This window comes from Oryzias latipes, chromosome 16 (genome assembly GCF_002234675.1).
Source record: "Oryzias latipes chromosome 16, ASM223467v1".
Taxonomy (NCBI): Eukaryota; Metazoa; Chordata; class Actinopteri; order Beloniformes; family Adrianichthyidae; genus Oryzias; species Oryzias latipes.
This window is the reverse complement of record NC_019874.2, coordinates 6,552,718-6,566,258: the sequence shown is the minus strand read 5'-3', so window position 1 is coordinate 6,566,258 and position 13,541 is coordinate 6,552,718. Positions and strand designations below refer to the sequence as shown.

General features: G+C 41.7%; 1 protein-coding gene across 10 annotated transcripts in view; it reads left to right on the top strand.

Moving 5' to 3' along the window:
• The first annotated feature begins 2,357 nt into the window (after nt 1-2,357).
• Nucleotides 2,358-13,541, top strand: part of ubr5 (ubiquitin protein ligase E3 component n-recognin 5) — a 43,680-nt gene continuing 32,496 nt past the window's right edge. For 8 of the 10 annotated variants that reach the window (XM_023964136.1, XM_023964138.1, XM_023964135.1 and 5 more), the window contains exons 1-12: nt 2,358-2,609; nt 6,675-6,719; nt 6,803-6,884; nt 7,756-7,832; nt 9,721-9,840; nt 10,378-10,657; nt 10,783-10,942; nt 11,099-11,248; nt 11,914-12,125; nt 12,253-12,369; nt 12,485-12,595; nt 12,681-12,835. In XM_023964136.1, the coding sequence (XP_023819904.1) occupies nt 2,548-2,609; nt 6,675-6,719; nt 6,803-6,884; nt 7,756-7,832; nt 9,721-9,840; nt 10,378-10,657; nt 10,783-10,942; nt 11,099-11,248; nt 11,914-12,125; nt 12,253-12,369; nt 12,485-12,595; nt 12,681-12,835 (1,571 nt within the window). In that variant the 5' untranslated portion in view covers nt 2,358-2,547. The remainder of the gene's footprint in view (nt 2,610-6,674; nt 6,720-6,802; nt 6,885-7,755; nt 7,833-9,720; nt 9,841-10,377; nt 10,658-10,782; nt 10,943-11,098; nt 11,249-11,913; nt 12,126-12,252; nt 12,370-12,484; nt 12,596-12,680; nt 12,836-13,541) is intronic. The other 2 variants (XM_023964132.1, XM_023964139.1) reach the window with 2 other exon arrangements.

Below are 13,541 nucleotides of genomic sequence, written 5' to 3'. Positions count from 1 at the left end.
TCCCCTCTTTCTTCGACCAACAGTAGTCAAATTTCCACCGACACCCTGTAGGTTAACAGCATCGGTGGCGGTCGTTGTTAACCCGGGCCTCGACCGATCCGGTATGTCTAAAGTGTTGTGGATGATTCGCATGGTTATTTTGGCAATTTTTACGCCGGATGCCCTTCCTGACGCAACCCTCTCTATTTATCCGGGCTTGGGACCGGCACAGAGGCAACTGGCTTGCAACCCCTGTGGCTAGATTTGAAGCGCCTTGTATACCACAGACAATCAGTTGGAGGGTCAGTAAGCAAAACCAGAATTCATGCTTACCAGATTATGAGGCAGATTTTCTATTTTGGAACAAACTCAATGATTTTAGATGTGCCTTAAAGTTTGAAAATTATTGGAAGGGTCACTTAATTTGGGCTGCATGATGGCGCAGTGGTCAGTGCCCTTGGCTCACACCCAAAGGGCCCAGGCCCAAATCCCAGCTAGGACCCCCCTGTGTGGAGCTTGTGTACTCTCCCTGAGCTTGTGTGGGCTCTGTCTAGACACCCCAGCCTCCTCCCAAAGTAAAATTAAGAAAGAAAAACACGATTTGTAGGTGATTTGGTAACTCTGAAGCAGGAGTGGGCAAACTTTTTGATTTGTGGGACATATAGGGTTCTAAAATTTGACTGAAAGACTGGACCAGGAGCAGATGTGTAGAGTGTTTTGATAATCTTCCTCTCAAATAAAAGAAATAACATGGAATCGATACACAAACATGCTTTACTGTTAATTAAAAATTAATATATATATATATTTTAAAACAGAACATTTTAGGATTTCATTTCAAAAGTGTGGCATTTATTCTCATTTTAGTGCCAATTACACCAATAAGTTGATGTCCCCTCAGGGAAAAAAGCAAACTTAGGGTGCATTTACGTGGTGTTGGAATGATCAAAACACAAATGAACGTAGGAAAAACAACAACGCTTCCAACACCACATGACTGGAGAACAACTTTCTGCATCTAAACAAAGGTGAAGTCTATTTGTAGAACATGATCTATGGGGAGACACCAGAATGGCAGAGAAAATAAAACATTTTCAATGATTACCTGTATAATTTATTTCAGTTTGCCACGACAAATGAAATAGTGTACAGGGCATAGCATATGGCCCCCGGGCCGTTGTTGGCCCACCACTGCTCTATAGTGTCCCTAAGTTTGAGTGTGTGATTGTGTGATTGTGTTCCCCTGCAACAGAATGGCAATCTGTCCAGGATTTACCGCACCCACAGTGGAGAGGACAGGCTCCAGCAGCTCCGCAACCCCAAAAGGGATAAAGCATGTTAACCCTTGTTCTATCTTGTGGGGGTCCAGATGACCCCACCCTTACATTGACGTGTTATCCCAACAATGACAAAGGTGGATAAAGGTGGAGAGCATCTCATGTAATCCATTGACACCAGTGAAGATCACAAATCATTCAAGATAAAAGGTTCTGCGCACTGTCTTGTGGGGTCCAGATGACCCCACTCCCAACGTTAACATGCCTCCAAGGGACGTTGACGTTGGGAGTGGGGTCATCTGGATCCGACAAAATAGCACAAGGGTTAAGAAAATTGATGGATGGACGGTTACTTAATTAGCTTTGATTTACTTTTGGTTCGTAATATTTACACATTTCTCGGCGAGAAGCACCACAAACAATAAAATAAACATGTTTTTAAATCACTGCCTACTACTACATTTGCTGCACTGGGTTGGTCCTATGTGACACAGGGGGGCCTTTTACTTTTAAAGGGCATATCATGTGAACCTCTGTCAAAAGTTATAAACTATTTCACATAAAAAAAACAATGATATTTTGCCTTTGTGTGTCTGTCTAAATTTCAATTGTATTTATCACAAAAGTAACATTAACATAAATAGAAGTCAGGGTCTGAGAGTTTTCTAATAAGCCAGTGAGAAATCGACCCAAATGGTTCTTGTGTTAAAGGTTTGCAGACCCGGGTCTAACTTGTAATTTTGGTTTTAAATCCAAAATGTGTTCTTTTCTGCTCGCCTATTGTATAAAATACAGACCTCCCAGTCTTTTTTGGTATATTTTTTCCCCCTTCTGAGTAATTCTCGAGAATGCTGCTGCAGTTCTCGGTAAAGACGTAGTTTGTGTCGTCGGAAAAGAGCTTTCTGAACACAGCTGCCCTGCCAGTGTCTATGAATTCGTCTCTTTAGATTAGTTTCGCCCATTAGCTCAGCCTCTGCCCTGACTATCCCGCTGAACACATTTCCTGTTTGTGGCCGAAACTCCAGGCAGCAGCAGCAGCAGGAGCGGCAGCAGCAGCAGCAGCAGAAGAGCCGCGCGGCTGCATGTGCGCTCATCAACACGCGCGCGCACACTCACAAACACACACAAGGAGCTTGGTGGAGTTAAGATGGCGGCATGTGGCTGAGGAGGCTGGGATTCTGAAGGATTTTTCGCCCTAAAACGATTTTTATGAAATCACGCACGCACAATAATCGAAGAATAACAATTTCCATTTCTTCTACTCGCCTGTGTATAACTCTAGAGTGAGCCCATGACATCAATACACTTCGTTGTCCACCCGTTGCCCGGGACCGAGGATCAGCTCAATGACAGGTATTTTGTTGCAGCCCACAGAAAAGACCGAGTAGAATAAATATTTATGAACCACATTAGTTATATTATCTTTGTAGTTTAAATTGTTCAAGATGACGATATTGTCATGTACGTGCGCTTGGTTTTAACATATCTTAATGACCTCTTCAGGGGTGATACAAGGCCCGGCATTTTGAACGGTCCTTGTTAGCTTGCTGCTCCAAGCGGTTGTTAGCATGCTACATGCTAACCCGTTAACAGTCTATACGGCTAAAGCTAGCTGCTGCATTCTTGGTTCTCTTGAAGGGTTGGCTCGCAGTCAATGTTGAGACAGACAATGCGAGTTGGGGGATGGGTGAGAGGGGCAAAATGTATTTCATAGAAGTAACTTTTTTCCGGATTCCCCTTTTTTTGTGTCACAAATCACACATTTCCTCTTTTACCACGTGCCGTGTTTTCTTTTCGGTTTGTCTTGTTAATTATTATGACCAATGAAGTGGCTAACGTCAGCTAGCCGAGAGCAGCTAGCTTAGTAATTCGTTACCATGCGTTGACAAAGGAAAATGTTAGAACTTGAGTCTTTGTTTTAAATTTCCCCTCTTAGTCTTAAATCTTACAGCCGCGTTTGATCACCATGATATTCGAATGTATGATGATCGTCTTCTCTTGTTGTTATCCTGAAGATGCGGCCAAACTGCGTTAGCTAATAGTACATGATCATGATATAGTCACATAATTTGGTTATCGACTTCTTATCCGGCTATATTATAATTTACAAGCTATCTTGTTGGTCGATGCGTTTGTTCCAATTTTTCATGTTAATTGTGCCTTTGACTTGAATAAGTTGCTATTATTTCGCGTAGCAGTTATAAGTAACTTGGTATTTTCTCCTATGTACACACTCGGGTTTTGTTGCTTAAGCAAGATTATCAGCCATTGGTATTTGGAAGGACGGTCCAGGACGTTGCGTGCGACCTGTTATTTGGCTTTATTTCATTATATAGGTTTATATCTAATTTAAATAATAATTGGGTTTAAATGTACCTAAAATATGTTGTTTAACATCAGTTTATGAGTCTTAATTTCTTTTCACAATGAACTAAAAATAAAGACATTTAAGAGGACATGGGTATAGATTATTTAAATTTTAAGTAGCTTTCAGGCTGTCAGTTGACTTTTGGTAATTAGGAGGCTGTTTTCTACAGACTCACTAGAGCCACATGGTTGTATGAAACATTGGTTCCTGAAAGAGGTTATGGCATTTCCAGCCAGTCATGCCTGCTGTTGCATTCTGCTGTCACCATGTGCTGCTTGGAGGCCTCTGCTCTCTTTCAGCCATCAGTGATCTCCAGTTGTCAAAGCAGGCATCTGATTCTGCTTCAAACAGGGATAGATCGAGCTCAGTTAGTCATTCAGGGAAGAAAAACCAAAGTTCTTCTTAAAGATCATCAATAGTTTTAGCAAAAAACACTTAAAAAATTATCATTGTATGGTATGTTCATGTGAATGATACCTAGTTTATTGAGCAGAGTGTTCTTCCATTTAAGTGGTAAATGACTGATTCCTTTTACCTCGCTGCACAGTTTACTGTTCTTTACTCTGAAGTGTTCTATTTATTTTAAATCACAATGGCTCTTGAGGTCACATTGAGTTAGCATTTTGTCAGGCCTTTGCCAGGAGACAGGAGATATTTTTGGAGTATTTCAAATTCAGGGAAATTCAAAACCTATCAGAATAACATTCTAATTAGTTTTCGAATATTTTGTGTTATAAACTTATTATCCTTGTTGAAGTTGATTTGTTTATGTACATTTTCCCAGTGAAGAATCATGTTCTACTATATGAGGCAGAACATAATTATTTTCTAAGTAGTAAGATTTAAATGTTTAAGTCTCAGCTGAACCTTAAGGGGATCTTTATTTCTGTGGAGTCTGGAATAATTTTCTGTTTAGTGAAAAAAAATGTATTTCGTGGAAACTTGGAGTACTGATAACTGAACGAATCCCAGTAATAAAAGCTCTGTATGTCAAAAGGACATCTTATGATTATATCTGGGCAAAACCACTCTGCATTTAATTACTTGATTGATTTTAAAATTGGTAATAATTCTTTATACGTTCTTGTTATTAACCTTTTCCAAACAAAATGCTTCATTTTGAAATGACATTTCTTGTGGTGGTGAAGAAGCCGTTTGTGTTCTGCTCTATTTATTCATATTTCTGTTTGATTTTGTTTCTTTCAGAAATGGTTTGACCTCCAGGGTGATTTAAATCAAGTTTCAGGTTGTGTGTTTTACAGCCACAGGCCTGTTTTTTTTCTAGTGGGGAAATATTAGGCAAGTTTTGATGGTGCTTTTCTGTAGCAATTATTTATCAGGGTATTTTCTGTGAGCTGGGTTTGGATAATAATTTATGCCACATAATCGTGTCAAGAGCCAGCACAGAAAAGCTATAAATATTGTTAAAATAAATGGAGGCCAGGAACTAAAAATATTAGGACAACACAAAGTTCTTCTTTTTCCTTTGAGTGTGTAGTTGTAGCACTGCAAAAGGAAATGTCTCCCATGTTACAGAGCTGTAAAATAATGGCTGGATACCTATTTAAATACAGTGATGGATTGCTGCTAGCAACACACTGACAAGTAGGTGTATGACTGTCCAATACAGAAGACATCCGTCTTCTGTATTGGACAGTAGCGATGATTATAGGTTTTACTCTTTGAACATACCACTGGATTCATCTTTTAAAACGGAAACGTCCGATCAGTTGTGTGACAAGTTCTAAGTATATGTTGGCTGAAACAGAACCAACTCATTTTCTCTCTTTTTTTTTGTGGTTTTTTTTAAACAAACAAAAAAAAACAGACTGGGTGGGGGTGTTTCAGTGTAGTTTCACAATTTTAGCCTTTAAGCTACATGCAGCCTGAAAGGGTTTTCGAAAATATGTTTTATGGAACTATAGTGTACTTAATTGAGCATGAATAAAGCTTTTTATTCAATTTTTTGAACTGCATCAGTGATCTAGGTTTCTTATATTTGTAATGGCACCAATAGCTGCACTGCCCCCGCTCTGTTAGCTCTACTTCACCTGTGTCCCGCTCTGTTTTGGTGATGGCGCGTGGACAACGTGCCGGGCAGTCGTATATGTGGTTTATGGTAGCCAGTATAGAGAATTCAGCGGCTGGCATTGAAAACAAAAAACAAATGGGAGAAACGGTGGATGTTACTGGGTGAGAGTAGGCAGAGGCTCCACCAATGTGCCCCGTTTAACAGCATCCTATCTGTGAATGTATTCAGGAGTTCCCCACATTCCTAGCACTGAACCTGGGGAGGGGGGGGTCAGTATGTGAAATATTTGCAACCGCATAAACTCTGGTTTCTGCAATCTCACTTTCCTGTGAAATCATTAGGATTTCATACATTTTTAAAGAAATCTGATTTGTGACCTACAAGATGAAATTGTTAGTGTCTGGCTTTGTTGGATTTCACTGAGCTGTGTGATCGCTGTTGGAAAGTGTTTGTCGTTTATGGTTGAGGATCACCGCCTCAGTATTGGGTTAATTTGATTTCATTTTACCTTTTTATAATTGAATTTCTGATTTGACTTAATTGAATTGGATTAAATATAAATTCCTTTTTCAAAATTTCAAAGAGAAACTGTAAGAAAAGAGGATGCATAGATTCATTGATTTAACTTTTTTTTTTTTTTTTTTTTTTTCTAAAATTCATGTTTCCAGAATTTAAACTGGCAGCTTTTTCTTTTAGTCTTAAACAGGAAAAAGTAAAAATGATCAGAGAATCGGTTGCTCTAGCTTTTTCATTGATGACATTTTCTTGGATTAAAAACAATAAAATTCTACATGAAAAGTGTGGAATTGTATGTGCCGGTAGTACGTATTCGGCTCATAGATGGGGAAACTGGCTCACTGCTGTGCCTGCTCTTACCTGTGGTGAGGCTTTGAAGCTTCAGATTGTCTTCACGACTCCCTCATTTGCTGAAAAGTTACTTGTCTTCAGTTTGTGTCATTTCAGTGGATTATTTATCCTGTTGTTTCGTGTAATCATGTAGTTTGTTTAATCCTTTCAGGCTTCGGGAAGTCTCAGAAAAACTGAACAAATACAGCTACAACAGGTGAGTTTGTTCTATGGACCACTTTTGAGTTTTTTTCTGCTGGTATTTCATTCATATTTCTCTATTTTTGTCTTTTAATGTAGTCATCCGCATCTTAATCTGCTGGAGCAGGCCACTCTAAAACAGTGTGTTGTTGGTCCAAACCACGCTGGATTTCTCCTTGAGGTAATCTGTTTTAAATGTTGAAACTAAGGCTGCACAATATGAGGAAAACTCTCGAAATGTTGCGTTCAAGAACGAGCTAAAACCCATTTACTTGAATGGGCTCTTAGCAAGTGGTGTTCACACTGGACTGTCGCTACCTGATACTAGCGCATTTAATGGAAGTTGGAAGAGGCTTGTTGGGAAATGTTGAAACGATTCAGATCGGGTGACTCTTACCCCAGGCTGTTACTTTACAGCTCTATTCAGATAGATGAAAGACTTGGTGTCATAGAATTGCAGCTGGGGTCAAACCACAATTATTATTTTCTCGTTCATGATTACTTTTCAAACTGTACTTTTCAAATGTCCATACATCGCTGCCAAATCCCAGTCCCTGATTGGTCAAAGTTCAAACTACTTAAACTTTCAATGTTCGCTCAATAGTTGCACATTTTGTACGTAGAGGCCGAAAACGGACTTTAAACGTGCACAGTAGCATGTGAACACGAGAGTTTTGAACACGGAAGCCTGAAACACGCATATACTTGCATTTACATAGACTTTTCATTGAAAGTGGTTGCTTAAATGCGCGTTGCCGAGCCCGGTGTGAACGTAGCATCATTCAACACTTCAACCTTAAGATTGTCTTTGTGTACTTTATGTGATGAGGACCAGTGAATACTTTAGCTAAAATAAACTTGTAATCACTGCTCTCATACTCCTGTGGACTGTGCAATGTTGATGGTGAGAAAATCAAAGGTTATATCGGAGAGTAAGCCTGGATTTATTTCAAAACCTTTAACTATACATATAAAATGTTTCACCTTTTCAGTGCTATTTGTGGTTTTTGTGGTGAAAGTGTTTAACGCTGAACAACCTGCATCTCTTGAAGGATGGACGCGTGTGCAGAATCAGCTTTTCTGTCCAGCCCGATCGCATGGAGCTCAGTAAACCGGATGGCAGCGATGGGTGAGAGATTTTCTGCCGTCATCTGTCCTGGAAATGATTTTAGCCTTGGCTCTCAGCCGTCTGCTGTGGCTGGGTTTAATTCAAGACACAATGAAGATGCTTTGGCTTCCTGATGGCCTGGCTGTAGTTTGAATTCACTGCAGTGTTTTGGAGACGGTTTAAGTTAAAAAAATAAAATAAAATAAAAAATAGCAGCTTGGCCACATAAATGACTATCTAACGAGAAGTACACACTACTTATATGAAGGAAGAGGCGGGGCCTGGGCGAAATGGCCTAAAAATAAAATCTTCTATTTTTTTCACGTCAGATTTGATTTTGGATTTTAATCGATTTAAAAAAAAAAATGTTTTCCTGCCCTACATTACTTTCTTAAACAAATGACAGAACATGTTGAACAAAACGTTTTTCTCATTCGGAAGTTGACCTGAATTCAAAATGTAAATTAATACAGGCTGTAAAAGTGTTAAACATGTCCCTTTTGACCGAGTGTCTCTGTTTCAGGGGTTGAAAACAGCTTTTGCAATGTGCATTTTGTTCATCTTTGGGAACAAACTCCTCTTCGCTAGTTGCCTGTTGCCAGGGCCAGGCCAGCTGACCTTGATACAGAGAACAGGATGCTGGGAAAATAAAAAAATCCAGATTTTCCCCAAAATAAATCGAATTAATTGAAAAACAAACAACGACTGCTACTTGTCTTGATTTTTAGAAAAACCATAGCTAACAGAAATTGATGAACCACAACAAAAAAAGTCTTATTGAAAGAATTTGTCGTTAATTGTCTGCTGTTCCATCAGAAGCAGAAGACTTAGAGGCAGTTGAAACACTTCTGAAAGAACCCTGAGGAACTTTAACCTTTTGGGACTGGATGAATCAGAAACATAAAGGAGCATTTCTATTTACGTTATTTATTGAGTTTATGGGTTTTTACTAAAGAAATAATGTATATATTTCTCAAGTTAAAAACTCTTGTAAAAAGAAATAGTTTTGTTTTGTGGAAGCAGTTTCTCCAACTTGTGTTTGAAATGTTCTTTCTGTTCTGGGACTCTTCCTGTTTTTATAAAAATCAATTTGTTGGCTTCTCTGTCTATTTTGAACTGTATATTTGGGGAATGTCAAAAGAGCTTCCACATTTTATTTTATGCTTTTATGTGACATGGGTTGCATGCATACGAATCGTTCTGTGGAAGGTTGAGGGGAAAACCTCTGTCTCCTACTGACGTTATGCTTGGGCACAGATTTGTTCCACACAAAAGGGTGGAATATTTCTCATTTTTGGTCAGTAGTGAGATTCAATAACGAAATTCTCTGCCCTTACTGCACCAGGATCATCGCCTGAGTTCCTGGTCAGATGAATGTCATTTAAATCTGCTTTTTGTGCGTTCATCTAAATCATTTCTCCCTTCAATTGTCCCTCACTGTAGGATAAACCTCAGATTTTTCTGTTTACTTTGTCGTTGCTACATTAATCCTCTTTGAATTTTAGCACAGAAAATGACACATTAAGCCTTTATCTTGTAGAATCCATGTTTAAAGTTTATGAGCAGACATCTGCTTCAACTCAGAACAAACCAGATTTTGACACTTTGAAACGGGAGAAAGCAGTTGCATTCCCCAAAAGTCAAGAACCTTTACAAAAAGTAAAGTCTTGAAGGAGGAACGAGTTGCAGCCAATTCTGATTCCCAATGGTGTTGCCATGCTAGTCTCCACAATAAAACCCCTGTTTTGCAAAGTTATACTGATCAAAAATGAACAAATAATTCACAAAGGAGCTTCTAAAATACACGGGGCGTAGTTAGATTAAGCTTCTGCAGATTTAAAGCTATAGAATTTGTAGTCCATTTGGGACATTTGTAGGTTTGTAACTGATCTCCCGTTTTTGTTTCCAGTTCAAAGTTGAGCAGTGGTTCAGGGACAGGAAGGAGCTCCAGAGCAGGCAGGACCAGTGATCCGCCCTGGTTCCTGTCTGGTTCTGACACACTGGGCAGACTGGCAGGCAACACCCTTGGGTAAGTTCTGACAGGACTGACGGGCAGAAAGTCCTGTGAATGGTCAGTGTATGGGACCAATGCTGCTGCAGCTGAGGGTCAGGGGTCATATTCCTGTATGGTTTGATGCACCCCACCCTTTTGAGTGCTTTTATTTGTCCAAATATGATAACATTATAGTAAATGTCCTAATCTTTCTTGTGTTAAGTGTTTCCTATCAGTAAAATGTTCTTAAATATCTTTGTCTTTTTTTGCCGATAGTCACAACCTTTTGACTTGTATTCTTCAAAAATATGTGGTCATTGTAGCAGTTTTTTCTGTTGCCATGGTTTATTGTATTATATCCTCATTTTCTTAATACAGGTTAATAACATTCAAAGGCCTGCATGTCATTTTGTTGAAAACCTGCTAATGAGAAACCATCTGATTGTGAAAACATGATCCCGCCGTCTCAAATGCTGAATCCAGATGAGGCCAGATGTGAAAGTCTCCATCTGTTCTGCTGGTGGGTGTGTGGTTTTGGCTGCTGCCTCTGACCATGGCTTCCCGCTGTGACAGGAGTCGCTGGAGCTCTGGGGTAAATGGAGGCAGTGGAGGAAGTGGCAGTGGAGGAGGAGCGGGAGGAGGTGGAGCTGGAGGCGGCAGCAGTGGAGGAGGAGGCAGCAGCGGAGGCGGAGGCGGTGGCGGCACGTCAGGCAGGTCGTCGACGGCGGCTCGTGATTCCCGTCGCCAGACCAGGGTGATCCGTACCGGAAGAGACCGTGGTTCGGGCCTGTTGGGCAGCCAGCCGCAGCCAGTCATCCCAGCATCAGTCATCCCTGAGGAGCTCATTACACAGGTACTCCCTACACGGGTGTTTGTCCTTAAAACATCTTTCACCCCAGTAGTAAGTGCATATTTGATGACAACAGCCAGTCACTGAAAAGGTTTTTAACCGTTGTGTGTCATTGATTTGTCACCCAGGCCCAGGTGGTCCTGCAGGGAAAATCTAGGAGTGTGATCATCAGGGAGCTCCAGAGGACAAACCTGGATGTAAACCTCGCTGTCAACAATCTGCTGAGTCGTGATGATGAAGATGGAGATGATGGAGATGACACAGCTAGTGAATCCTACCTCCCTGGTGGTAAGGGAAATGCTACTCTGAAACAGACTGGTATTTAGAAGAGACCGTAACGGGTTTGAACGGCTGATAAATTGTGGTTTTCTAGTCAGCAGATGACAATGTTTGTTTTTGGATCTGTCTGAACGTCTGCATGTGTTGTATCTGCGCCCCTTGCAGAGGACTTGATGTCCCTATTAGATGCAGACATTCACTCAGCCCATCCCAGTGTCATCATCGACGCAGACGCCATGTTCTCCGAGGACATCAGCTACTTTGGTTACCCCTCTTTTCGGCGTTCCTCACTCTCCCGACTGGGATCCTCTAGAGGTAAGCTGACAGCTCACCTTACTAATGCAACAGAGGCGTTACAGAGGCTTTGGTGGCAATGGTGGTGCCTTTTTTCTGTTGTGAAACTGGCTTAAACAGACAACTCCAACTAAAAGAATGGATCTTAAGGCCCCCTCTGTGGTTTTCTGAAAATAACGCACAGTTTCCAACTACTTCTCAGAATATTATCTCTAATGGATGCTTTTACTGTGCGTTGATAAAGAACAGTTTGAGGTGTAAAATTCAGGTGTTAGGTAAACTGTTGGCAGGAGCTGATTGTTGGGTAAAATAATTTCTCTGAATTTGCGCGTTTGTCCTAAAAGTGTTTGGTGTTGTGTGCTGCATGCCAACGTAAACACTGTGAGCTCTCTGAGAAAGGCCCGCTAGGCTTAACTCTCTTGTAAAGGACCCCATCAGGCAGTTTCTTATACAAACCTAAATAGCCCACCTGCAGCCCATATGCATGCTTTGTCTCTCTGTCTTCTTCCTCTTCTACTTTCCCTTTTTAACAAATGAGTGTGCTAAGTGACTCACCCTCTGTTCCTGAGTCTTCCGCTCAATCTTCAGTAATGCAGTGGATTGATTATTCTTAAAACGATGTTGACGGGTCTTTCCCAGAGAGTGGCTTATTTCTATCCCACTGGTGTGACCTTATTGCATACCAGTTCTCCTTCTCCCCCTAGAGCGCGACTCAGAGCTGTTGCGTGAGCGCGAGTCTGTATTGAGGTTACGTGAACGCCGGTGGCTTGATGGAGCCTCATTTGACACAGAACGAGGTTCCACCAGCCGCGAAGGGGAGCCCAGCCTCGACAAGAAGAGCATCCCAGTTCAGAGTCCCGTCTCGCTGGGGGAGGAGCTTCAGTGGTGGCCTGACAAGGTACGAGTACAAAAACTACTATGGTTGCTTTAAAGCTCAACAATATGCATCTTATTCAAAGATGGCAGAGACTGGGTCTGTTCTGCTGCTTATGGTCTTATCTTTCTCTGTTTGATTTCCATTCCAGGATGGTGTGAAGTTTGTGAGCATTGGAGCCATGTTCTCCGAGCTGGTAGCTGTGAGCACCAAAGGGGAGCTCTACCAGTGGAAGTGGAGCGAGCCTGAACCCTACAGAAATCCTCAGGTGGGGAATTTAACCGCAAGGAACTTTCTGACTTAGCCTGAATGTAACATTTTTTCTCGCGTCTTTTTGTCTCACTTTTGTGTCTAATTCATTCCTTGCTCTCTTGTTACCTTAGAACCCTTCCAATCATCACCCTCGTGCATCTTTCCTGGGCCTGACCAACGAAAGGATCACTTTACTGTCTGCTAACAGCATCAGAGCCACTGTAGCCACGGAGACCAACAAGGTAAATGGCTCTTTTTGAAGAAAGAACCTCAACCCTTTGACATGATGGGACTTTTCATCAGCTGATGTTTTGGTTTGTTGTGAAGGTTGCCACCTGGGTGGATGAGACGTTGAGCACCGTGGCTTCTAAGCTGGAGCACAGCGCTCAGGCTTTTCCTGAACTACAGGGAGAACGCATGGTTTCACTGCACTGCTGCTCTCTCTACACATGTGCACAGCTGGAGAACAGCCTCTACTGGTGGTAAGAGTCTGAATCCAGTTTATTTACTCCAAGTTAGCCAAGGGTCTGCTAATCTGGTGATCTGGCTGTACAGTTGTCTTGGTACCAGTCTGGGTTGGGGACCACTGCTTTATAAGTTATGTGAAAGTGTCTTCTAAATCTATGTTTCATAATGCTAAAAGTAAACATGTATGTTTTTCTTGGGGAGACAGTTTTTGTATCCTGAAGTCATTGTTCTTAAGCCCCTTGAAGTGGGGCCTTTTGGTAGGGGGCTCATCTGTAGAGTTGTTGGTAGGGGGCTCATCTGTAGAGTTGTTGGTAGGGGCTCATCTGTACATGTGTTGGTAGGGGGCTCATCCGTAGAGTTGTTGGTAGGGGGCTCATCTGTAGAGTTGTTGGTAGGGGGCTCATCCGTAGAGGTGTTGGTTGGGGGCTCATCTGTAGAGTTGTTGGTAGGGGGCTCATCTGTAGAGTTGTTGGTAGGGGGCTCATCTGTAAAGTTGTTGGTAGGGGGCTCATCCGTAGAGTTGTTGGTAGGGGGCTCATCTGTAGAGTTGTTGGTAGGGGCTCATCTGTAGAGTTGTTGGTAGGGGGCTCATCTGTAGAGTTGTTGGTAGGGGCTCATCTGTAGAGTTGTTGGTAGGGGGCTCATCTGTAGAGTTGTTCGTAGGGGGCTAATCTGTAGAGTTGTTGGTAGGGGGCTCATCCGTAGAGGTGTTGGTTGGGG